This window comes from Pseudoliparis swirei, chromosome 4 (assembly GCF_029220125.1).
Source record: "Pseudoliparis swirei isolate HS2019 ecotype Mariana Trench chromosome 4, NWPU_hadal_v1, whole genome shotgun sequence".
NCBI classification, from domain to species: domain Eukaryota; kingdom Metazoa; phylum Chordata; class Actinopteri; order Perciformes; family Liparidae; genus Pseudoliparis; species Pseudoliparis swirei.
The window spans coordinates 23,552,626-23,579,225 of record NC_079391.1 but is presented as its reverse complement, the minus strand read 5'-3'; the positions used below and the strand labels follow the sequence as shown (position 1 = coordinate 23,579,225).

The window sequence follows — 26,600 nt, the reverse complement described above, 5'->3', positions numbered from 1 at the left end:
CACACACACACACACACACACACACACACACACACACACACACACACACACACACACACACACACACACACACACACACACACACACACACACACACTACTGCTACTGTTTAAACATGAGCCTTTCCCGCCCACCCCCACTCTGCCTCTCTTTTTTGTTGTATTCTTACCACGAAGCCCCTGTTTGGTATGCAAGTGTTGACACCACCCCCCCTCCCCGCCCCCCGCCTGCTCTCTATCACAAACTATTTTGGAATCGGCATCGTTCTCAGCCTGCTGCAATTTCCTCGCTGCTTACATTATTCATGTGTGTGTGTGTGTGTGTGTGTGTATGTGTGAGTGAGAGAGGACAGGAGAGGGAGAGGCAGTTAAAAAGTTGAGGCTACAACTGATGAGAATCAGAGCTGACAGCAGCCAGAACAACAACAACAACAACAACAGTGGCACACACATCACTCGGTCCCAGCGTGGACCTCGGTGGTTTTGGGTTTCTGTTCGGGGCATTTGATGATATCACTGAGACATGCTGAAAGAGTCTATGACGAGGCAAGCTCAGGTCAATGTGCTCCTCCCAGATGAGAAAGACCCCCCCCCCCCCCACACACACACACCCTCTTTATAAGCTTCACAGTCTGGAAATATACACGCGGGACACGACCACACAGTAAAAACTCATCAGGAATACGTAAACACGTTTATTTGAGACAACAGAAAGTCATTCAACAACACAATGTTCAAGTTATTTTTTCTGGAGCTTTCAACCAGAGAACCCAGCTTGCTCCATTCTCACGGAGTCGGCGTCTCACATGGCACTTTGAGAGGACCGAGTATAAACGCTCGGCTGAGCGAGTGGATCCCGAGTCGGTCTGAAATCGCCGCTCCGGGTATTTTGGGGCGTAAACACGAGAATTTCAAGGGAATCGTGGAAATCCACCTCGGGGAACTTTGAGCCTCTGACGTCATTAAACAGCGAGCCGTCTGACCTTTGGGGGAAAGAAGAGGCAGAAAGGCCCAAAATGGAGAAAGCTAGAGAAGCTTATCAGCTGATTGGCACGATGCACTCCTATCAAACTCTTCCGTCGAAGTATAAATCTCCACAAAAGAGGAACGGTTCGCAGACAAACAGGAAACAACGCTACCAATGCTTCATAAAAATCTGAATTGAAACGATCCCGTTGGCAAGCTTTTTGTTCCCGCCTCTCTCTCTACAATAAGCCGTGTTGAATGAAAGCATGTACGACACAGAACAGGAGGACACGGCACGGTACGGAAAACAGAAAACAGAAACGCTACCTAGTCGGTGCAGAGCTCTGCCGCTGCAGTAGCTCCCCCGTTAGCTCTTCACAAAGACATTTGGTTTGCCCCGTCCGCGGCTTTAAACGGCAGACTTTTCATCTCAATGAAGATTATCTGTGATGTCGCCATCTATTGCCGAAGGAGGTCACGCAATGGGGATTGAGCCGATGGCCAACTGCTGCAAGTATTGCAACATTAATACTCTTTATTAATACTGCAAATATAATCTGTCATTCACGGCTAAAATCAAACACAACAAATCTTCCCTTATTTACACACAAAAATTAAGTTATGCAAACAATTAGGACAAATAGCACGACTGCTGAACTCTTGGCACAATTCCATTGTTTTCATTGCATTATAAATTGTAAATTGACCATTTTAACAGCTCCTGAGACGGCATGCAGACAGACACATCCACGAAGAACGAGCCACTAAAGCAGTTGAGAGCCGACGGGGGAAATAGTTCACTCATAAAATAGTTTATACACTTGACTGACAAAGTCACAACTGCAGTGGCGACTTGCACGTTCTCAAAAAATCATTTATGTTCATGGAGGGAAAAACTCAACAAATCTTCACCTTCATTGGCAAAGAAGAGCTCAATAGCAAATATGTAAAAAAGAAAAAAACATGATTTCTTTCAACATGTTGAGTTACAAGCGACTCAGCAATGTTTTACTTTTTAGTTATTTATGTTATTATTTGCTGAAATGTGTGAAAACCCAAACAAAAATATGAGAACGTTTTTTTCTCCAGATTTGACGATTAGATTTAACGTCAGATCCAGATTGGATCGATGCTACCGACACCCCACCTTGTGTGAGATTAAACAATATTAACGAGCAGCAAAGCATTGAGTTCATGTCACAGACTTCTTTCTAAAGGAACTAAAGGAGTTCCAGACGCTGCCTCCAGGCCTCGCCGTGGTTTCTCCGTTGACGTGCCCCAGTGGGAGCTGGGAGGCGGGAGATGGAGCCGGACTCCGAGAGGAGCCCTCCACACCGCCACGGTTCAGAGCCATGTGTTCAAATAAGAAGAGGAAATAATGGGCCTGATCCCAGCTGGGCACTGTGCAGAGAGGAGACGGAAGAACAGCGAGGATTGCTTTTATGTCTTCTCCCCCCACACAACGTTTTTTCTTTTTCTTCTTCTTCTCTTTGTAAAACCCCCGCTCCCGCTCTACTGAGTCACACCGCGCTCTGTCGAGCTCTTGGTGCTCTTCTTGCTCTTCTTCTTCTTGACCCGGTACACGTGGAAGGTTTTGTTCTGGAACGTTCGGGTGAACAGAGCGCCGTACGCCGCCGGCGTGGCCTCCGCCGCCTCCGTCTTGATGGCCTCGCAAAATCGAGGGTGGGCGGCGGGGACGAGGTCCGGGTCGTTCTCTCCCGCTCCGTCCATGATCTGATGGGGAAGCAGAGCGGCCGCGTCGTCATCAAGAGAAGTGACGGCAGGTGCACCGATGCATCATCGCCACAATTAGCTGCTGTTTTACTTCTTAGCGTTAGCTGGAGATGTTTTTAGTATCACTCTGGACCAATACTCGCTGTTCTCTTTTTAAATACCATAGAGTTAGTCGTTTTTATAAAATAGTAATAATCTATACTCAAGGCTTCCTGAATGAGGGATTTGCTTTCTGGGAAAAAAAAGACAAACACATGAAGAAGGTAAAGAAGGACGGAAGGACGAACAAAACAAGAGGGAAAGAACACAAAGGAAGGTGAGAGCGAGAGAAAAGGACAGGCGCATGGAAACCCGGCGTTCCCTCAATAAAGCTGTCTGTATGTCAGATGTTGTGTATGCTGTCTGACATCACACACACACACACACACACACACACACACACACTCCGTGTTTCATGTGTCAAAAACAGCACACTGAGTGAGCCAGACTGAAGCTCGTCTCGCCTCTGGTAATTCAAATAAATAAACCAGCGCGCCGCGTCCAACATCAAAATGAGGAGGCGGTGGCGGTGAATGAAAAGAGGGGGCGACGGCAACCGAGTTGAGAAGTAAGACTATTGATCTCCGCTGTCACAGAAGCCGAGACATGACTCACTCCCGATGAGTCGGGGTTAAATAAATGCCACCCACGTGCCCGTTGGCCAGGTCCAGCAGGTCCCTCAGCCGGCAGCCGCGGCGGTGCCGCCGCTCGTAACAGATGCTGTTCTCCAGCACCACGTAGTCGGCCCCGGCGGCCCTCAGGATGCCGTGGACTTCCTCCGGGGACTGGCGGGCGTACACCTGATACACCTGCACACACACACGGAGAATAGAAGCGGATTTATGTTGGTCTGTGCGGATTTTTGATTGCTCCCCCCCCCCCCACTTCCTAAAGATCGTCTTGTGTTAGGATTTAACAGCGTATTGTTGGAAGGAGAACAACTTCTCTCCTGGAACTCGATTACCGGACGCATCTATTTTCTGAATCACAGTTTTGTTGGAAGTTTAATTATAACAATCAAGATGGAGAACAACAAGCAAAGTGATTAAAACATAACAGATCTCTACTCTGTACAATCTTGTTTTGGTTCATCTGGTATTTGTAGCAGAAGAAATAAAGCGTTGGACCATTTTCACACAACAACAGATTTAAATGGAAGATGAAGAACCGGATTGTTAAAACTCAAAGTTTCAAAGCAGACTGGGGGCTGTCGCTTAAATAAGGGCTGGAACATCAAAGGGACAAAAACAAGTTGCAACTTTACTGCATTCACAAAGACGCAAAACAAAAACTGAAACTTTCCAGGAACAATTGTAACGATTAGAATCACGACACCCGTCAGCGAGGACGACTCGACACGGTGTCCGAGACGCCGGGTCAGGATTCACCGGCGTAAACTAGCGAATTAACAAAGTGATGGCACCACTGTCTGGGCCGCTGATACGACAAAAAGACAACATCTGCTCATATTTTAATGAAATAACATAAATCTGAATTATTGAATTGGACTGTCCTGTCCAGGTCCCGTCAAACCTCAGAACAAACAGCACGTAGCAGCTGAAGTATGTGCCTGACCAGAAGTATTACGTCTGCTACTCCACACACACACACACACACACACACACACACACACACACACGCCGGACTTGTTTTGGGAAAGGCAGAGTCATTTTGGGTTCCAACACGTGTGGGCCGGGGAGGACTCCCGCTGTGATTGCAATCGCATCGAGCTTGTATTTTACGTGTGATCAGAGAACAAATCCTCCCGAGAGAAGGTCGTTGGCTGATTATTACTTCACCACACATCCAATTTTGAGTGACGCTAACAACGCAGATATTTAATTTCTGAGCAAACGAGATCATTTCACAAAGATCAGCGCGACTGAACACGCTGGCGTCCTCAGAGTTTGGTGGCAACAGAAGGGAAGTCATCAACACAACGAATTATAATAAACAAACAAAATTTAAACAATGAGTTCATGTTATTCTTGTAAAGAATTACCTTCGCATTGAAAAAGCGGAAGGTAATGTTTTGATCGCCGTGTATTTATTTATTTATTTGTATGCGTGTTATTCGCATAACAAAAAAAGTATTAAACCGAATCCCATGAAATTTGATGGGATGATTGGTTATCATCCAGGGACCATTTGATTAGATTTTGGGATCGATCGGGTCAAAGGTCAAGGTTATGAAAAGGTCAAAATCTTCATTTTTATCCAATTGGCATGCAACTAATGCCAAAATGTTCATAATTCAATGCCCAATCTTGTGGTATGCGAAGGTATGCGCTCTACCGAGTGCCCATTCTAGTTTGTTTTGCTTTCCTCTGCACCAAAAATTAAACGGGGCTAATTGTGTTGCGTTTGCGCTGTGCTGTCCGCGGCGATGGTCCCGCGATAGCACTCGCAGGTTACGGTCCGTCTTTTTGTGTGTCCTCCATACTGTGCTGAACGAGGAGGGAGGGGGATGCTCAAAAGGGGACGGAGATTCAAACCGCATGAGAACTGTAGCGGCAGTCTGTGGGCGGAGCTTCGTCGGTTGACCAGATTCAGACCTGACTCAACTCGGACCGAGTGTCAAGAAGACCCAGTGACTCTGACTCTTTATTGTTTCATCAAAATATTACAATGTACTGATGTTTTAGCATCCATGCCAAGCTGAATCTAATACGTTTTCCCTCACGATAATGTACAAACGAAATTTGAATTAAAAAGAAAAAATATATATTTGGATGAAAACAAATGGATGAACGCTTTTGAAATCCCACACAGCTCTCTGAGAGGCATATATGTCATGCTCTCGAAAGTAAGTCTGGTGATATTCTTATTCTTTTTAATCAAATAATCTTATGCGTTAGGATCTCTGTCTGCTCCTGCTGTTTTTCTCCTCTGTTGTCCCCTTACCTCCTCTCCTCATGTGTGTTGTCGTTGTGCCATGTGCTTTTGTTTTTGTGTCTCACCCGCAGTTTCCCTCCCCCGAACTCCGCCCACTGTCACGCCTCCCTCCAGGAGAGCCAGCTGGGGCTCATCTCACCTGATCATCTCCAGCTGGCTTATATACCCCGGGTCCTGCTCTTGCTCACTGTCAGGTCGTTAGTTTACCAACCCGAAGCCGGTCCGTAGGTCCATCCACTCGCCCTGGGAGTTTTTCTTCCCGTCCTGATTCCGTAACCTGTACTTTCTTTTTTCCGCTCAGTGTAGAGACACGGTCAGCCAACTCTGACTGTTTTTCCTTTTTTTTGAGTGTTCGGTCGAGCTTCCCTCCCGACCTCGGAGCAAGAGACTTTGGCCCCGAGACCCCTGCAGTTTTGTTATTCTGTTTTGCCTTGTCCTTTTTTTTTGGAATAAAGAGCTCTGGTTGAATTCAAGCTGTTGTCAGTGTGCGTTTGGGTTCAATCTCCATATCAACTCATAACATTATGAATCTCGACAACAAATTGATCAAAGTATCATCTTTGTGTCCGGATCCCGATACGCCTCACTCTGCTGGTGCGGTCCGAACCTCTGTCTAAAGCATGATTGGTCACAGGAGTGTGATGCACCTGGTGTGTTATGCTCGACTACTTCTGCCTGGCACATGACGCTGAAGTTGGCTCGCTCAGCTCACCGTTAGCAGAAGTTAGCCTAGACAGCTTTTTGACTTCAGCCGTTTATCAATTCCAAGTACACTGAGTACAGACTTGTGTTCCTTTGGAGTCTGGTCTTGTGAGTCCGGACTCTCGAGGACGCAGGACGGTCTTTCTGGTCTTGTGACGTCACCACATCAACTGTTCTTGCTCATGAATTTACTCCACTTATTCACTGTAACATACTTTACAGTGGAGTAGAATGTGTTGCGGTGTTCACTGTTGTTTGGCGTAGGCTACGAATAAACGGTAATAACTATACAACGTCTCGTAGCTTTCCTGACCCAGGGTCACTACAATATGAAGTTATTAATCTTAACCCTCAGTCAAATTGACGTAACATTATCTTGTAATAAATAATAAACTCGTTGTGCTCTTTAGATCCTCCAAGACCTAATTATATCTCATGTTTAGCCGCTACGGAGACGTCAGAGCCAGCGGAGCATTTAAAAAAAGTCCTGCCGAGATCAGGCTTCTCTCGGCGCCCGGAGCTCAGAGGTCCCGCGAGCAGGACCACAAATCTCCGTCGCATATCCTTATTAGGCTGAATCTCGATAAACCGACCACAGATTTGATGCTTAAACTACTAACTTCTCGGCTGAAAACATCCTTAAATTACATTCCGGGACTCAACAACAGTATTTAGAGTGTACAGACAAGAATGCATAATAAACACGGTTCGTCTACAGGTCCAAGTGCTAGGGATCGATTGCTTCTGTCTTGCTCCCCGACTTGACCAATCCTGTTCAACAATGAGGTTCGGACCGCCCAGCTCATTTGCATACAAGGACACAAAAATGTCACACATAAATAAAAGAAAGAAATACGTGTGGACACATAAATAGATATAAATAAATGAAGAAATACGGAAATGTAGAAATACATTTATTTAATGATGTCCTGTTGAGTTATAACTTATATTTATTCATTCCTGTATTTATTTATTTATACATTCATTCTTGTATTTATTCATGAATTTATTTATTTATACTTAAGTCATTTTAAGTCCTCCATACTCTGAAAAAATCTAAGAGGAGGAGCCTCAATGTGCCCCCCCCCCCCTCTCCACCCATCTGCAGTGGATCAGACACTGGACAAATGGAACCGAGCGCGTATGTCGTATCCGTCACTGAACGATTGCTCTGTTGCTCTGTTTGAATAAAACAAACAATCCTGCTCTGCCTGCTTGATGCCTCCGCGTATCGTTCATCACGTACTCCTCTCCGACACAACCCCGGGAAAACAACCTATCAGGTCAGAACAGACATTGCATCACGCGACATGTAAAGACAACCCTTTCACCAAGTGGCATTCAGATCAAAACGGCCCACCTGTGTAGCTGACACTGGATTTACCTCAAAGTCTACATGTTCTATTGACTGTGCTTGCGCCATCTTGCTGCCCCTCCCCCTCCGTGTGTGCGTGTGTGCTTGACAGTATAATGCAGACTCCACTACCTGCTTGGTCCTCTCCCGCAGGTCTTTATCTTCGTAATGGGGGTGGTTAGTGAGAACCCTGCCTGTGCACAGCTTGATGCCGGCCAGCAGCTGCATGCTGCCCGCAAACACCGCCGTCTTCGACGTCTTTGTGCTGTGGACCAAAAGGAGGGAGGGAGAGAGAGAAGGGCCCCACTGTAAATATGCACATACATATAATACATACCAAGACACATGGTTTGCTGTTTAAGGGCTTTGAGAGTGAGGTTACGACCAGAGAAGAGAGGAAAGACGTTCTGCTGTTTGAAGGAGTTGGAAAACGTAAGAAGGATGCAGCCAGTCATTCAACATTTTGTTTGCTTTAGTTCGCTTTCCAGCTCTTATTCCTCCACATTATTGAGCTGTCTGTATTCAAGGCTATAATTGGGACACACTGATGGCATTTTAAATGGTTTCTCTCAGAGATGTGGCTTCAGGGACCACAGACAAAGGCCTTCTTTGTGCGCATTAATTGAATCGCCACAAGAGCAAACCGTGAGGTTTCTGTGTGTTAACCCTGTTAAACCCTGTTTTAGTAACGAAGCAATTAAAGTAGATACAAATAAGGCAGAGTCTACAGCCAGGCGAGCGTCTCAGTGAGGCTGGACTCCGGCTCCACGGCGCTCTGACCTAAACGCTAACGATGCCGATGTTTAGCACGTATGAAGTTTGACATGTTCACCATCTCTGTTGATTTGGTGATGAACCAAAAGTATTGGACAGTTAAACAAGTTGAGCTGCCGATGATGCAGGAAGATAAGCCAGAGGATCACATCCATGTGGACAAGGATGTCTGTCCACACTATGGATGTGGAGCCGGTCAGCCTCATGGTGGAACCCTGGGACTGTCACCAATGACACTAGAACACATTGTCTGATGTCCAATTGTCTGGGAGCCGCAGATGGCCCGACAAAATGTTGTGCCAAATCCATCGAGCAGATATCAAGATACTTTACACAGGGTTCTTACACATTTTGACCGATGGATTTCCATCACTTTTCCATGACTTTTCCAGGACTTTAAACCAAATTTCCATGACCAAACTGAAATCTCGGTATAAACATGAAAACTGTAGAACATTTTGCGTATTGAGAGCTATCGCTGGCTTATATTTTGAGTGTCTTTCTTTAAAAAATATATGAATTATTTTAAACTCGGCGTGAATGAACACGTACACCCCGGCACGTTCGCTCCGCTCGGCAACAGCCAATCGACTTGTGCCTCCTGCACCTCGAGCTAATCACTCGAAATCCAGACTGTTTGCTGTCCTGGCTCCTCAGTGGTGGAACGAGCTCCCCACTGACATCAGGACAGCAGAAAGTCTCTACATCTTCCGTCGGAGACTGAAAACACACCTTTTCCGACTATATCTGGATTAAAACACAGATTAGCACTTCAGTGGCACTTAGATAGCACTTACTTATGGTACTTTTGTAGTTCGACTATGTTGAGGAAATGTTACTTCCTGTATTCTTGTTGTTCTTAGTTTGTACTCTAGGTTGAAATGCACTTATTGTAAGTCGCTTTGGATAAAAGCGTCTGCTAAATGACATGTAATGTAATGTAATGTAATTTTAATAAATTTCCATGACTTTTCCCAAACTTTTATGATTTAAGTTTTTTTCCATGACTTTTCCAGGCCTGGAAATGACCATTTTAAAATTCCATGACTTTTCCAGGTTTTCCATGACCGTACGAACCCCGTTTACAACTCCGAAGACCTCGAGGTGCTGGTGGAACACGTTCACAGGATTCGTTCTCTGGGTGCTCTTGAGATATCGGTATCAACTGCAGTGGCATGCCATCCAATAGTATTTGAGATGTGTCACCATCACGGTGAAGCTGGAACAACGGTCATGGGATCACCAAAACATTCATCCCCGGGGGGGGGGGTCTTGCATGTCTCCATGTGGTGGACAACCGACCGAGAGAGCCTTGATGCTTGCATGGCTAAACAAATCAATCAAATATGTTGTTTCCTAAATCACTTAGTCACTCTCCTCGTATATAGGAGGGCGATAAAACGACGGATTGCAAAGACAAAAAAAATCAAACATAATTACTCTTTACCGAGGCCGTGGCGTTCGTCAACATTTATGACCCGCGGAGCGGCTTCCTGAATGAACCCCCCAGGCGGACTGCGATGACAAATTGCTCTCTTCTTTTATGATGCGACATGAGGGAAAGCTGATGCTGGGGGGCCAAAGGAAGAGGGTTCAAAAGTGGAGCATCGACAACGCGGCGTCACATCTGTCAGATATGAGCGTGGCGACCATGTGGCTGACTGGAGACCAGCGCTCGTTTGCATTTCAGGAACTTCTTCTGCTGAGCACCAGGTCGGGAGTTTCCCGGTAAGAATTACGACACGAACGCTCATCGACAACAGGACACTGAGAATATCGTGTGAACTACGATACGACAAGAATGCGGCGCAAGCCTGAATTATACCTTCCAACTATGATTCTGCCGACAAGACACATTTAAAAAAAATGAAAGCAAAGCGGCTCCGAGTGCAATGATTCACATCCAGCAAACCGTCGCTCAGAATGAATCCCCCCCCCACACACTTCCAGATAATGAGGGAGAGCGGGATTCAAACCCTGATTAGAAGTGACAGAACAACACGCATCCACATCATTATAGACAGAAATGCCCTGGTTATAACAGTCCAGCTGTCCATGTTGTATGATCGCTGTGTGTGTGTGTGTGTGTGTGTGTGTGCGTGCTGCACACTAATGACTCGCCACAAGCCTTGTGTGCACACACAGTATATGTGTGTGTGTGTGTATTCATATGGTGCGTGTTCTCGGGGCAAATGTGTGGGTTGACGTCCTGCCCTCCTGACCTCTCGTTGAAGTGGGTCATTGCCATTCCCGGGGTGAATGCAAGTGTGTGAACTTGGAGATACTGGCTTGCTTGTATTTCACTCTTTGTGTTCACAGGTTTGTGCACTTGGGTTTCATGAGCCTCCAGAGAGCAGCGGGAGGAATGAGACACATGAAATGAAGAGGGACCAAAGAGAAACAGGGTTTGGAGGCAGCACACCCCAAATACTTCAGAATACCTTCAATGACACGGCACGACGCCGGCAGCCACAGTGGCCGTCTTTGGCGCCGTTTCATATTTTCCTCGTACTAAAGAGACAGGAGCTAAGAACGGACCTCTTTTCCGACTGATGCGGAAAAGAGGCTCTGCAGCAAAGACAATGAAAGCGTTCCCCTTCAGAGCCGAGTCATTAAAAAGACGAGAACGACTCCCCGCACGACGAGGAGCTGAGAAGGAAACGTGGACTAGTCCAGCCACAGGAGTAACTGCAGACAGTTATGTGCAAGCGTGTGTGTGCAGGGTCTGTGGCGTAACTTTACGGATCATTATTTGAGTTACTTCCACCACACACACAAGGCCAAATGCTGCTAATTTAGACGATTCGAAACGTGACAAGGAGCAGTGTGACAGGAAGACAATTAAGGCAAAGAGCAAGCAGAGGATGTACAAAATAAATAAATCGGCGAGGCGGTTGGAGGTAATCGAAAAATATATTTGCACACAAGGATTGATGTGGAGATGAATAGTGGCACGTGTTTCCCAAGAATGGATGAAGTAATTAGTTTTAATTACACTGACAAATGGAAACGACAGAACGGGTCAGAGAGAGAGAGAGAGAGAGAGAGAGAGAGAGAGAGAGAGAGAGAGACTGAGACTGTGTGATGAGCTCCATTTGCTCTGGACTTGAATTATCTCGGGACCTCCTGTGAGTTAGGAGCTTAACCTTTATTCAGACAGGGGGCAGAATCGAAGGCTGCCCTTCACCAGAACAATGACAGCATAGGTCATCTGCACAAACTATTAAAGTGAGCAATTGTTTATGGCTTTTTAATAAAGGCCGTCCTCTCCCAGTGAGGGCGGAGAGTGGAACTGGAGTGGTGACACTGATTATATACAAACCCAATAAGAGCTGGGACACCTGCTAGAATGCTAAAGGTGCGTTCACACCAAAAGCGAAACTATTTTTCGCGTCGCCCAAAACACGAGAGTTTACTCGCTCGACCATTCACCGTGTTCTCACCATGAGCGTTGAGACGCTCCACGAGGGGCGGGGCTTATCTCCGTGTCTCGTCTCCGTAAAGACCGTTATCATCTCCTTCATCCACCAGAATAACTAACCACTAGTTCTGCTTTATATTTGTCGTGGACATCCCACACACTAACGCCCTCGTGTTTGGGTTCATGACATCACCCGGAGGCTCACTCAGCTCGGTCACTTTCACCGATGAAGTTACTGTTACGTCTGAAAGACTTCCGCTTCCAGCGCGACGAGAGCGGAACTCAAGAGCTGATTGGCCCGAGTTGCGAGATGACCGCCTCAAACTGGAAATATTTCAACTCGGGGCGAAAATTGTGCCGCTGTAAACGCGTCGCTGTAAACGCGTCGCCCACATTGCGTCGCCCCAGACGCGCCGCCCGGAAAAATATTGCGTCTATCGCAGCCACAAGAGTCTGTACGTTGACTTTTCATGGGATTCAGTCGCGCGACAAAAATAGTTTCGCTTTTGGTGTGAACGCACCTTAAGGCTACGGTCACAGGAGCGTACACGACTCTGTGGGGTTATCTTTAGAATAGCCACCAGGGGGCGACTCCTCTGGTTGTGTAGAAGTCTATGACAAAATGACTATTTCTCTCTTGAATTATTCCCTCAGTAAAGATTGTAAACATGAGTTTATGGCCTCAATCTCTAGTTTCAAGTGTTTATCCATACAGCATATATAATTTAGTAAACTATGGTCTCATTTAGAGCCAGACAGAACATACATCTGGGTATGCGTTCGGGCGAGCTACAAGTTGATTGACCTCTCTAACTCGCCGTTGTCAGTTCTGGGAGTCGTGGGTGTTTTTGTTGGAGAACTTTAACCCTTTCACTGTGTGTTTTCAGAGAGAAAAAGTTAATTATAATCTTTTTGGTCACTTCTGGTGGCAAAAAGCCAAGATGGCAACGGAAAAAAATGTCAAACTCGGGGCTTCAAAGCGGGAGTGGGTGACATCACAGTGACTATGTCTCCTTCTTCTGTTAATACTAAAGATATGCATGGACACAAGAACAAATAATGAAGCAGGTGCCACTTGCAAAAGACGAAATATCAATAGAAGAATACAACTCATTACATTTTAATATAAAAACTGATTGGTGGTAAAGGAAAAAAAGGTAAAATTGTTTCCCTTCAACGGACTGGGTAACCCTTGGCGTTACTTGGGTTTAGGCAAAACAACTACTTGGTTAGGTTTAGTAAAATATGAATATTATAAGTTAAAATACATAACAAACATAATTGAATAACATTAAACAAGTCGATGTTGCCTTTCAGGAGGGCACAAACAGCCGTCTCCTGGGTGATGCTTCTGTATCTTTTTGTACCCATCCGCCCTTCTCCCCACCTGGACTGATTCTTTCTCCGTCGCTCTGAGCATCTAATATCTGATATCTCTATGTATGGCCATACATACTGACGCTAAAGGGGGCTTTGTGCATTGGTATCAGGTATCCGATGCCCTGGGATTGAGTCCAGGCTGATAAATTTGTATTTGGAAAGTTCTTACGACATTTTGTCAAAGTTAGAACTCCATTGCTGTCAGAAACTGTCTGCCGAGTCAGTTCTGGAACAGTCATAATGGCTTTCCACAAGGCACTAACAGACAACCTATTTTCCCGTTTGACTGGTAAGATACAGAGCCGGTGTTTCCTTCAAAGATGCCGACGCTTTCATTTGAGCCAATTCCCTCTGAACGGGTCTCCACGCTGAGCGGCAAGATGAGCCTCCTGAATGTGCAGCAAAACTGCTGTCAAAGCTCTCATTAATAATTTCCACCGCAGCCTTCATAGGGCTCGACCTCAGACGATACATCTCCACCCGGAAGAGGAGACGGGCTCAGAGTCAGATTTCATGTGCCAATGAATTCCGAACAAATGTGACAAATACCCTGCGATTGTGAGTTTCAAAACTGCGATGTTCAATATGAAATGAGAGAGCCACACACACACACATGTGAGCTTAGTTTGTCTTCTCCAGCCCCGCAGTGCTCTGCAGTGACATGACTGTGGTTAACCGTGAGCCCTGATAGTCTGAGAAGCGGCGGTTGATATTTAACACGTGCTTGAGCTTAAGCTGCTCCTGGACAACTCTGACCGCCTTGAACTCCTAGAGCACGTAGAGAAGGAGCCGGGGAGATCTTGATTGCGGTCGGTGAGCCCCCGTCGATGAGACGCCGCACCGCTTTTGCAACACGTCTCTAAAAGGAAAAGAAGAAAAGGCAGCGGTAGAGCTCAAGGACGGAGCGTGTGGGTTCGACCTCGCCGATACGCTTGCGACTAGAAATTAGGCGTTGGAGGCACCAGTCGAGTGGCCAGGCACCACTGGTGATGCATCGACCGCCCGTTTCAAAAGGGAACATGAGGCCGGCGCCTCGGCACAAATGAGCCTCCGCCGGTTGCTATCACGCGGTTTGTCGAAAACTGTGAAGTCGTGACGGATTGCCCGCACGTCCAACTGGGAGGAGACCCCGGGGAAGACCCAGGACACGCTGGAGGGATAATATCTCCCGGCCGGCCTGGGAACGCCTCGGGATCCTCCAGAATGAGCTGGGAAATGTTGCGGGTGAGAGGGAAGTCTGGGTCAGCCTGCTGGGTCTCTGCTGCCCCCGCGACCCGACCCCGGATAAAGCGGATGAGAATGGCTGGAGATATATATACAAATAAATATATATATATATATTCACAAATATATATATATTTATACACACACACACATATCTGTAGATATATATATATATATGTATATTTATATATATTATCTATTTTTGCTTCTGCCCCTTCGTTACATTTGAGAATCTCCCGCTAAGCGCCGTCAGCTGGGGAACAGTGAGTAGCATTGAACACCTTCTCCATTTTAACACTTTCATCTGCAATGTAATTAGCGCAGCGGCAAGAAGCTTCGCGCTCCGCCCGAACCAAGGTAACTGTAGACACCCTAATCCCTCGTAGTCTAATGGGATTAGCTCCAGAGGGGAAGGGAACCCATGTCACACACACAAATAAAAATAAATTTTAAAAAGCCTCTCCTCCTCCTCCTCTACCTCGCTATGCATCTCTCCCTCTGAGCCATGACACTATCTAATAGGATTAGACCAAAATTGGCCAATTCTTTAAAAGAAAATTAATAAAACGTACATCTGGTCCGATCAGCTTCATCGTCATGATGCTGATCGGACGGAAATAATGAGCGGCAGCGGAGAAGTGAACCACAGTTGTTAAATGAACATTTCGGCCAATTGAGAAGATTTTAATCTAAAAACATTAAAGCGAAGCAAAAAAAAGAAAGAAAATAATAATAAAAGCACCTGGCAACGTGACAAGCCGTTTATGCTCATCTAGCGCAAACACAAAACGCGGTGAAGCCGGCTCGACTCTTTCGTGAACACAAAGGAAAAACATTCAGCGCAATGGTCCAGAGACGTGACGCCACACCTCTGTTCGCACTAAGAAGCCTCGCTTTTCAGTTTCCAGGTATTCATGTTCAAGAGGCCTTTTCATTCTCACCCACGCCGTCTGCGCCGCACTTCAGTTCATCCAGCATTGATCGCTGAGAGGCAGCTTCTGCTTCACTGAGGAGCGACACCGAGTTACAGACATGCCGTACAGTGTGTTCATTATAGATATATAAATATTTAAGGTACTTGCCATGAAACCGTTTTCTTCTCCTCATTCATATTTTTTTACTTTTATAAGCAAGTAACTAAGAAATGTATTTTTTATATTATCAATTGTGTCAAACTATCGGCTCAAAGATCCACTTGAGAAGCCGTCACCCAGCTGCTAAGACTCAGTCTTGTTTGACACAAGAGGGTCCGCACACATAATGAGGTCCACTTCGGCTAAAAATACCTGTGTGAAAGTGACTCCTGATTACAAGCGGTCACTTGTAATTCTAAATTGACAGAGCTTTTACCGCGATTTACAGATATATATTTTTAACAACACCATCAGTTTTTATTATCTTATTTCTTCCGAATAGAGATGCACCGATAACGACAATAATATCGGTCCAATACTGACTCACATGGTTAGATCAGTATATATATATAGTATTTTTTTCTTTCGTTTTTTTCTGAGCGCCATTGTCTTTTTTTCCGATTCATTAAAAAAGACGGTTCATTCTATTTCTAAACCTATTTATTTTCCTTTTGTTGTGGACCTGCAGCGCGCCGCTTCTAGTTGAAAATCTATTCAGAAAAGCTCGAGTAATATCCCCGCGGACAATGGAGGAGACTTGTTTTTAGCCCGTCGGCCTGTTTCAAACTCTATATTTCGGACAGACACTATCACGACAAAGACCAAAAAGCACATTTTAGGAGCAGATTGGTCGTGCGACCTCAGAATGTCTCCGTTGAATGTCGCACTTGTTTCACCGAACGTCTGGCCCCGCCTCTCCTCGGCTGCCGGACTGAGCGGTGACGAGCTCCTCTATGCAGAGAAGTTCTTCCGTTAGGTGCTCATGGTGAAATAAAAACACCATGTAAAATAAAAAGGTAGTCGCCCAGAGGAGCAATGAGATTATAACACATAATAACACAGTTAGAGTGGTGATGTGTTGTCAAGATATTGTTGCCATAGAAACATAAATACAAAAATGATCGGAGCCATTTTTAATGAAACGATGGGGTGCAGATCTAGCCCGCGACCTGCTGCCAGAAAACATCCAGCGAGGCACACAGTTTATTACACCGGCCTTTAACATCCCTACCGGGCGACTTCTAGTCTGACCCCTGTTCACCCCGGGTCTGGAGGAGGGTTGCAATAAAAATGAAAACCAGCTTGAGATCCGAACAATCCCAGTTCATCGTGTCGGTCTGAACGGACTTTAACAGAGGTGTGACGTACAGATGTGCAAACACGCGCACACACACACACCAGCCAGAATACAGAGCCATTCCATATCACAGCTTCATCTCTGATGACAACCCCCCCCCCCCCCCAAGATGGGTAGAGCTCTGCCAACAGCTGGGTCCTCTCCAGCACCCCTGAGTCTTAGTCATGGAGGCCCGTCGGCTCTCATCACTCATCGGCCACACTCCCCCGCAAACAATATCACACACACACACACACACACTTCAATTTGTGTGTGTACCTTATCCAGGTCATGAGCTCCACAGTGTCTGGATCAAAAAACTCCCTCAGTTCTGACAACTCCTCCATCAGCTTCGGCCAGAACTAGAAGGAAACAGACGTAAAGCAGAGCTTCAGCGACGCATCTTAAATAACATCTCTTCACTGATCAGAACACCGGGAACGTGATCGCCACTTGGACTCTTCGGACTGGTCACTCCGGGTCTTCCGTCACGATCCAATTGCTTGTGACCATTTTCTTCCATATCATTTTATTTTTCACAACATAATGACACCGACTCTACACAACGGTGAACACAGGCCACGGAGAAACAACATTGACATACCTTGTAATACAGGCATCCGACCAGCAGCAGCGGGGCCCCGTGTCTGACGAGCCTCAACTGCAACATTTGAGAAAAGAACAACGGCGGTGAGGAAATGAGAGCATAGAACCGGGGTGCGAGTCAAACAGAGACACACCTGAAAATTAAGACAAGCACAAAATAAGACAACAGACGGGGCACAAGTATCCCTTCTGATCTGAGCCCAATGCTGCTGCGGGCGTGTTATGTTATGACCACACTGACACCTAGTGGCCTCACCAGAGCGGGGGCTGTGGAGTCGATGCAACTAACTGGGCAGTTTTAATCACAGAAGGGGGGGGGCACACTTTTAAGTGTCTCCCTCACTGGTGATGGGTCTAATGTGTGTGGTCACTAGAACCTTGTGTATGGAGCCTCAATGCCAACAAAACGCCATTCAATGTTAACTTGATGTCTATCTGCAGGATTTTGTTTGGGCAAAGTTGTTGTAGCGCTGCTTTTGCTGCATTTGGTGTATTCTTTTACATGAGAGCACTGTTTTATAGCTAAAGCTTTTTTAACTCATGAAAATAAGATGAAGAAGTACAGATGGTATTGAAACTAATGAACTGGCCATTGCAAAGTGGACAACAGTCAACCTACGCACACATGTTCAAATTAGTCCTGTACTTACACTGTACTATATATAAATTTGTACAGAAAATACGTTAAATATGATCAATCTGTACACCTTAAAGCTGCAACAACTTTTTTTGGGGGGGAGAATAACATTAGTATTAATTAGCAGTCCTGATGGAGTTCAAAGGGGCTAAACCAGTGGTTCTTAAAGCCCCATAATGGAGTTTTTCCCTTTTAGCGCCCCCTTCAGTTTTGGAGGTATTTAACGTTTACTTCAGTGTCGTAAATACCCAGTTACGATAGATGCAGCCTCGCATACACTTGTATTGATGACCAGACGAAGTCAGAAACCAAGAAATGATGTCAACCGATAAGGTAAGAATATTCAAAGATTTTACATAAATATGACTGCATAGTTTTATTCATTGTGATATCGGAGATGAATGCTAACATAACCAAAAGAATGACAACATTTAGTTTAGATGAAATACCGATCGCGTTTTCAGCCTATAGACGTTGTTTTCTAAATGTTTGAATGTGGAGTACGTGTGATCGAAGACAATATTGTTGACAACACCAAAAAGCTACATATTCATAATTTACATTGGAACGTGTAATTCATTACAAGAGACTTTGCTTGTTCGCCCTTATACTGGAGCTGCGAGCGTGGACTGGCACTATATGACATTGCGTAATCACTGCCAGAAAGCAGGTCGAAGTACATCCGCCCCGGAGCGGGCGGCCCCAGAATCTTACATAGCGGAGTTATTTCCCCACAGACCCCCGATGGCAATAGCGGAGGCGCAAATCGCCATATTAAAAGTCATTGTAGCGGCACAATTTTTTTCAAGCTGTTATTTTAAGGTACAATTGTTGCATAATGTTACTTTAACCTGGGGGTTCGGCGGGTCACTGTCAGGGGTTCGGCAGGGGTCAAGACACACACGGTACAGCCCGGTTCACACGAGCAATATCGAGCCGTGATTCTCGGTTGTCAAAAAATTGTCTGCCAACACACCATTTTTCTTCGCCGTGTTATGCTGCGTTCACACATAAAGCGTTGCGAAGTCCGTGCACAGACGTAAATAGAACATAAAGAGCAAAGCCAAAAATTCGCCCGACGCGATCAGCGTCGAGATGCTCCGCCATTAGTGAATCTAACTGGCTGCTGCTACTCTAGTAGCGCTGGAAGCAGCAGCCATCCAGACGTAGAGCTGTGTGAGCCTACGGGTGATGTGATGTATACATATGTATGATATTAATGTGATGAACCCAAACACGAGGGCGTTAGATGTTCCAACGTTTGTGGGATGTCCACAACAAGTATACAGCAGAAATAGTGGTTATTTATTCCATGGTGGATGCCAGGAAGATAAGCCACGCCCCCTCTAAGGCGCGAATGAAGAAACCACAAATCGTCGTGCGAGTAAAGCGCTGCGAAGGTGTGGACGCAGCATTAGATTCGAAAATATTTAGTTGCTTCGTAAAAATGTGTGACACAAAATAAATTCAGCCCACTCGTATTATTCGTGATGTCACGCTCCGCTTGGCTCTGATTGGCTGCAGCTGGTCACGCCACATTTGATATCCGTGCTGCGAGGAACTTGGCCGTTGTGATTATACGCAAGTTGGGATTTTCTTTTAATCTTTCAATCATACTATGTCGAGCAAAAAAAGAAAGTGTTTGGACGAATAGGTACAATATGGAATCACGTGTATAAAGGAGCGTGGTGGGAGTCGGAGTCCTCACTGGCCATGTTGAGCAATTCAAGTTTAGCACCGGAAAAACCAAAAGGAACACTTCCTAAAGCTGCCTGGAGACGTACAAGAACACTGAATTCAAGGTGAGGAGAGGCGACTCTGCCTGTTCTCGGCTTGTTGCCAAAAATGATACGAGAGGCACTTGACGAGGTGAAGCCGCGCGTCTCTGAACTTGTAACTGAAAGGCAACAGCAAAAGTCACAAGGAAATATTCAGAGTTATTTTTTGGGGAATTCATGTTTTGTTGATTTTGTGTAGAACTCATGCATGGTTCATTTTGTGCACTGATAAAATATACACCTATGTTTTGAAGAAATCCTATTGTATTCTTCCAATGACGAAGGGTTCGGCTAATGCACTGATGCAGCATGTAGAGCAGAAGAAGACTGGAGGCAGGGGATGTTCTTCACTACCAGCTACATCTTCCACATCACACACAACCATCTCATCTGTTGTTATGCAATACAGAAATAAGTCGTGTTAAATGCAGCTTTCACAGCTAAATGTGTGAAACTGGGTGTCATAAGTGTGCGTCTCAGAATTAGCTTACGAAAGCAAACCTTACCAGAACTTTACTGTTGCAGCGTAGAGTGTTGAGCAGCAGAGTCCACAGCTCCGTCCCACACACCCCGTAGGCCGCGACTGCACACATGTGACCGGTCCATATATACTTCATCCTGACAGGGAGACACAGGCAGTAGTTGGCTGTTGGAAAGTCTTTGTTTTTTCTGTCTCACCTGGTTTCCCCTTACTGTTTATGCTGGCGTGTATGTGTGTGTGTGTGTGTTTCTCTTTTGTTTTGATGCCTGGACTTCCGGACGTTTCCCTCGGGCCCATCGGGATCATTACATTCAAACAAGACGACCACAGCTGTCGTCAGTCGGCCTGCCGACGTGGCAAAACGGTTCCAGGGTGCTCAGACTTCATTTAGTGTCTGGAACGCGGCAGATTCAAAGCACATGGATTTTGACTTCTCATACAAATGAGAAAAGGATTGAGTGAGCGCCACGGAGAAGACTGAGGGGAGGAAATGAGCTGAAACCTTGTTGACAGGTGCAGAGATGGAGCCGACAGAGAGAGAGCGAGAGAGAGAGAGAGAGCATAAGGATATGCCGCCTCACAGAAAAAAATCTCTGTACCTTTTTTCATGCAAAGGAGCTGTCTGAACGGAACGAACGGCTCTCTGCACTTTTGGTCTTTCGCTCTTCATCAGCTTTTGAGTGAAAGTGCTAAAAATCAAATGTGTCAGTTTCTGCACTACCTGGAGGCTGCCGCCGCATGAAGGGCTCTCGGATTGGTTCTCCCTTTGCATTTTTTTTTGGTGCGATTTTCCTTGACTGCTTGCCAAAGAGCCAAAAGTTAAAAGCAATTCTGCTTTCACAATAATGAATGACGCACGTCGAGCGGAGCGGCCCGTGTTCCCAGCTGGAGAATGCGCTCAACTCAAGGGACAGACCGACAATGACGCCACGCGGGGTTTTTGTGGCGTTTTTTTGGAAGGATGAAATAGAACCATAGTTACATACTAACTTGCGTTTTTGTTGTTGTTGCATCCAGCGTCGCTGCCCCCTACTGGCCAAGAGGAATAATGTAAATGTAGGTCATCAGCAACACTTTTCAGGCCAGGAAGTTGCTTCCTGATTAAAATACACGAATGCTAATGAAGTCAGGGCTCTGGATTCTGGCATCGAGGACCTGGGGCCTCGGTGGCGGTGCCATCCAGAGGGAACCGGCCTTTGGTCGATGCGGTGAGGTGAACCAGAGGAGTGGGCCACTGGGTGTGTGTGTGCCACGAAGAGAGGGAAGGCACAAATGAACGGGAGAAGATTACGGTTCCTCGTAAATAAACACCATTTTCGTTTCGACTTTCCCAACAAGGAAACGGCCGTGGCATCTTTTGAGACACATTTTGTGTGTGGGTTTACAAAATGGTGTTGTGAGGATGCTTTACGTACGTGGCATCTTTTAACGTGACGTCCCCTACGCCCAATCCGAGCATGTACGTTTCACAGTTAAACTCCTGGAACAAAATAAGTCGGGTCCTACATTGACTCTGATACTTTAATTCCCAGAACTACGAAGCCTTACATTGCAAGACAAATGCTGTTTCTTTATTTCCTGGCAACCTTTTGTCTGAGAAGTCGGCTTCAGCCTCAGTCTAGCCATCATTAAAACCCCTTTCACGAAACTGTCCCTTCAAAACAAGTCAGACCGAGGGGGAGGGGCTCAGCAAGCGGTCGGCGTGTCGTGCAAATTAACTCTGAGACGAGTTGTCTGTGCGGCGGTTCAGCATTGACTCGCTGCGCAGCAAGGCAGCGTGTGCCGCTGCGGGGCTATGCCGGAGCGGAGGGCTGATCAAGGCTGAAGTGGACCACTCAGACACTTGGTGAAAAGCATTGGAGAGGCCCTTTCCAGGATTCCAAGCATCTGCTCCACAAACATGCACAATGAAGACCCAAGCCGGCCGAGAGGTTAAAGCGCATTTTGAATCCCCCGCTGCTGCTGAGGAATGCGTTCCGATTCTGCGATGACGTGAGCTGACCTCATCGTGCTGAAGGCCAGCAGGCCGTAGAACAGCGTGTGCAACAGGTTGTAGGCCACGTCCGGACGAAAGGCTGCCGCTCCGCCTTCTCCGCCTTCTTTCCTCTCCTCGGCTGAACCGCCTTTAGGTCTGCAAACGAAAAACAACAAAAAAAGTCAGCAAGACAAAAAAAGACAGTGGCGATACATAAAACATGAAAGCCAGACGCTCGAGAAGAGAGGCAGCAGGGTAGGTGGGTGGAATTTATATTATTCAGATTTCAGGAGCTGCTCTTCAGATTTCATGAGCAGGCTCACGCACCAAGCAGACACCAGGCGAGCGCTGGTGTCTGCGGGGGTCAGCGCGTGGACAAACAGAGGGTAAAAGGGCCCGGGGGCAACGGTGTCACTCCCACGGCTTGGCCTCCCACACCAAATCAGACGGGGCACCGGCTCCCATTTGAATGCAAATGCAGTCAGAAGCTCTCCCTTCTACGTGAGGCGGGGTACACTGAATTAAATTAACTCCCCGAATTGGCTCTAGGAGGTTAGTATTCCAGTCCTCCAACGGGCAGAGGGCCAGTAGATATGCTAATGTGATTAGCTCGGAGCGAGCCCTCGCCCGCATCGCAGGCAAATTAAGCTTTGAAGCGGCAGCTGGTGGAAATATGTTTTTTCTCTTTCCGGAGGGCGAAGCGGTAACGCCGTGTCTGAATCTGCAGCCGTGTCCGGCGGACACTTTTTGTGTTCCTCCCTGCCAAGTAGAACCCACCTGAGGTTCTGCAGCGCGGCCGCCGCCAACACGGCGCTGAGCAGCAGCAGCGTGAGGGCGTAGGGGTACAGCAGCAGGGTGCCAGCCAGGCGCTCCAGTGTGTCGAGGGGCAGCAAGCCGAAGGCCTCCTCGCACAGATACAGGCTGGCATCAAAGTCCCTGCAGGTGGGAGAGAGCAAGAGAAAGAGAAAAAGAAAGAGAGTGATGAGCTCCATTTACACTGGACTTGAATTATCTAGGTTTAAGTTAAGAACGGAAAGTTATGATCGGAATACAGAAGTAATGAGGCATATTTGCCAGCTGATTTAAAATGATGCAACAGCAGTCCGTATATATATATATATATATCTTCAAATGGTTTGTAGCATTTGAATCACAAGATCGTAGCTTTCATGTCGCACCAGTACCTAACTACAAATAGCAATTGTTTAAAGTTATAGACTAAGTGTGGAGTGTACAGTTGGTAGAGTCTGCTTTAGACGCGGCCGGCCATCGGACCAGGAACAGGTTAAAAAGATATAGACCTATATACAGTGGTGGGCCGTGGGCCTGGGGCCTGGGTCTTCAGTGAGGTCCTACACAGTCCCACCCGAATTAATCCACCTCTTATTACTATCATCATGATGCCATGGCTGTAGACCAGGGCTGCTCAATACGTCGATCGCGGCGTAGTATTGGCCCGCCCCCGTCATTTTCTCTAGCACGTCTTTGTTCATTTATTAAACTAAACAGCCGTCTGATGTTGATCGTATCTACACAACAGCATGTCATTTCTCTCGGCTCTCCGTCTCGCGCGCTGCAGAATGCGCGCATCGGGACGGAGAAAAAGAAGAAAAAAAAGTCACTTGCACTAGTTTGTTCACTAAACAGGGCATTGTCGCACCCAAAGCAGTTTCACCGTGATGATAAAGACACATAACTATTCACTGAAAATAAAAGAAAGAAAACAAATAATTTGCAACATAGGCTATTTGCCATTTTATTTTGTGCCAAACATACAGACACATTTAATAAAAAATAGAATGCATTGTATGCCTACTCACCAAAGACTGATTATTTGAACACAAAATCCATCCTTCTTTCCTCAAGAAGACTTCAATGACTCTGTTGTACAGTCTATCAAATTCAGTTTCCTAGTTCTGAGGTTCTGCATTTACCTGCCCATAGGCCCCGCCTCTCAATATTGGTAATCCAATCAAAAGACGTGCAGCACTCCGCCTGCTAGCTGGCTCCTGTGCCGGTTCCGGGGCCTTCTAGAAGGCCTAGAGGAGCCAACTCTAAAGCTGATTGGTTGACACAACATTGTCATTCCCATTCACTTGAAGCTACCAGCGCCCGCAATGTTGATTCTGAAGGCCTAAGGGCAGATTTTAGCCCCCTGGCAACACACGATGGCTGAATATGATTGGATAAAAGATCTAACATAAAGACCAGCCCTCCAAATCTCAACCTGGCGCTGGCAGCAGCGCAACCAAGAGGAACGCTATGAAATTAAGAGAATAACTCTTACTCTGGGAAATAATTGAATACATATTTGTTGGAAAATATATTTAGAAAAAAATATATATTCTGATGATGTTTAGGCCAGCAGAGAAGGCCTTGCTGGCCCTGACGGCCCGCCACTGCCTATATATATACACAGGACTGTCTCAGAAAATTAGAATATTGTGATAAAGTTCTTTATTTTCTGTAATGCAATTTAAAAAACAAAAATGTCATGCATTCTGGATTCATTACAAATCAACTGAAATATTGCAAGCCTTTTATTCTTTTAATATTGCTGATTATGGCTTACAGCTTAAGAAAACTCAAATATCCTATCTCTAAATATTAGAATATCATGAAAAAGTATACTAGTAGGGTATTAAACAAATCACTTGAATCGTCTAATTAACTCGAAACACCTGGAAACACATTTTCAAATGTTTGATTTTGTTTTGCTGTTATAAATCTTTTTTTTAACTTGGTCTGAGGAAATATTCAAATTTTATGAGATAGGATTTTAGAGTTTTCTTAAGCTGTAAGCCATAATCAGCAATATTAAAAGAATAAAAGGCTTGCAATATTTCAGTTGATTTGTAATGAATCCAGAATGCATGACATTTTTGTTTTTTAAATTGCATTACAGAAAATAAAGAACTTTATCACAATATTCTAATTTTCTGAGACAGTCCTGTATATATATATATATATATAAATAAAAAAATATATTTCTCCGATGTCAGTGCATCTAAGCGAAGAAGAAAATAGCATCAAAAGCAAAAAAAGTGCCTCAAAATTACAAATGCACAAAGTAACTTTGACCTCCTAGTTCACACACATGACTTAGACGAGAAGTGTTGGTGATGATCTGGTGAACAACAACTCCGTTTCTAAGGCCGGCTTCGTCCAATCATCCCCAATCAAATTTAGATACGCTGTTGATCCGTGGACCAAGAACCACGGAGCCTGGTTCTTCAAGCAAACTGGACGCGGTAATGAAAACATCAAATAAAGAAAAACAACCTTCGTGAGTTTAAGACGAGTAAATTATTACCGATGAGGCAACTCATTCGCGAGACACAAAAGTGCACTTTCATATCGCAGATGTTTTCAAAATAAGACGCGTGGATTATCTCAATGAGGCACGAACGCATTGCATGGTTGTTGTATCTTTTACAGCGTGCATTTTACGCATTACTTCGACAACACCGCTCCTGCTTAGACAAGCCGTGCTGATGTGTAATTGATCGACGGATTGAGAGTGTGAACACACACACACACACACAAAACAAACGAGAAACGGGGACGGAGAGAGCGCTGCGTTTTCCCAGCCTCCTGAATAATTAAGAGGGAGAGAGGGGGGGGGGGGGCATTGGCTTGTCTGCTACCCTGGAGCTGCTGCTCCACACAGACAGACACACACACACACACACAATCGATAGGAGGCCTGGTGGCGTCACCCCTGACATCTATTATTCGCACACACTCAACACTCCGGGTGCTACGGCGTCGGTAATACAGTGGGGCTGCATCGAGTCAAGAGGTGCCTGAGCTCAGGCTATATATATATATGGATTGGTGAGATTTAAACGTGGCCACATTCGAGAAAAAGGAAAAATGCGCCAGTTTTCGTTGTTTGATCGTGTGTGTGTGTATATGTGTGTGTGTGTGAACTGTGCTCATGCACCCACCGGGGTGTGTGTGTTCATACCTCGTCGGCCCCAAGGCGAGCTTCGACTTGATGAATTTAAAGATGTGTTCGTCCGATCTGAGCTGAAGAGCTTTCTGAACACACGCACACACACACACACACACAGATGTACACACACACACACAGAGAGAAAGAGAGAGAGATAAGGTCATCTTGTCAAGGCTAAAAGATCAGCATGCTGCGATGTATAAATAAGTAAATATGGGGAGGACAGCACCTTGGCCAGGTAATTGATGGTGAAGGTGAGGAGGAGGACCATGGTGCTGTGGAGAAGTAGTTTGGCCAGACGAGCCAGCGTGCTTCCCGTCTTCAGCCCGGACTGCAATGAGAGATTAGGCAATACGAGGCTGTCATTCTGCAAAGAACTGGATTTTTATTACTGACAGCTATGCCGGTGTTTGTGGAGATCAACAGA

The 26,600-nt window shown here is 45.9% G+C and overlaps 1 protein-coding gene across 4 annotated transcripts in view; it reads right to left on the bottom strand.

Annotated features, from left to right (window-relative positions):
• Positions 1-679: 679 nt before the first annotated feature.
• The window catches only part of dpy19l3 (dpy-19 like C-mannosyltransferase 3), a 46,215-nt gene continuing 20,294 nt past the window's right edge, over positions 680-26,600 (bottom strand). For 2 of the 4 annotated variants that reach the window (XM_056413788.1, XM_056413786.1), the window contains 10 exons: positions 26,403-26,504; positions 26,186-26,259; positions 22,993-23,151; positions 22,243-22,371; positions 20,266-20,377; positions 17,343-17,399; positions 17,018-17,100; positions 7,822-7,954; positions 3,389-3,547; positions 680-2,699 (listed from right to left, as the gene is read on the bottom strand). In XM_056413788.1, the coding sequence (XP_056269763.1) occupies positions 2,478-2,699; positions 3,389-3,547; positions 7,822-7,954; positions 17,018-17,100; positions 17,343-17,399; positions 20,266-20,377; positions 22,243-22,371; positions 22,993-23,151; positions 26,186-26,259; positions 26,403-26,504 (1,230 nt within the window). In that variant the 3' untranslated portion in view covers positions 680-2,477. The other 2 variants (XM_056413789.1, XM_056413790.1) reach the window with 2 other exon arrangements.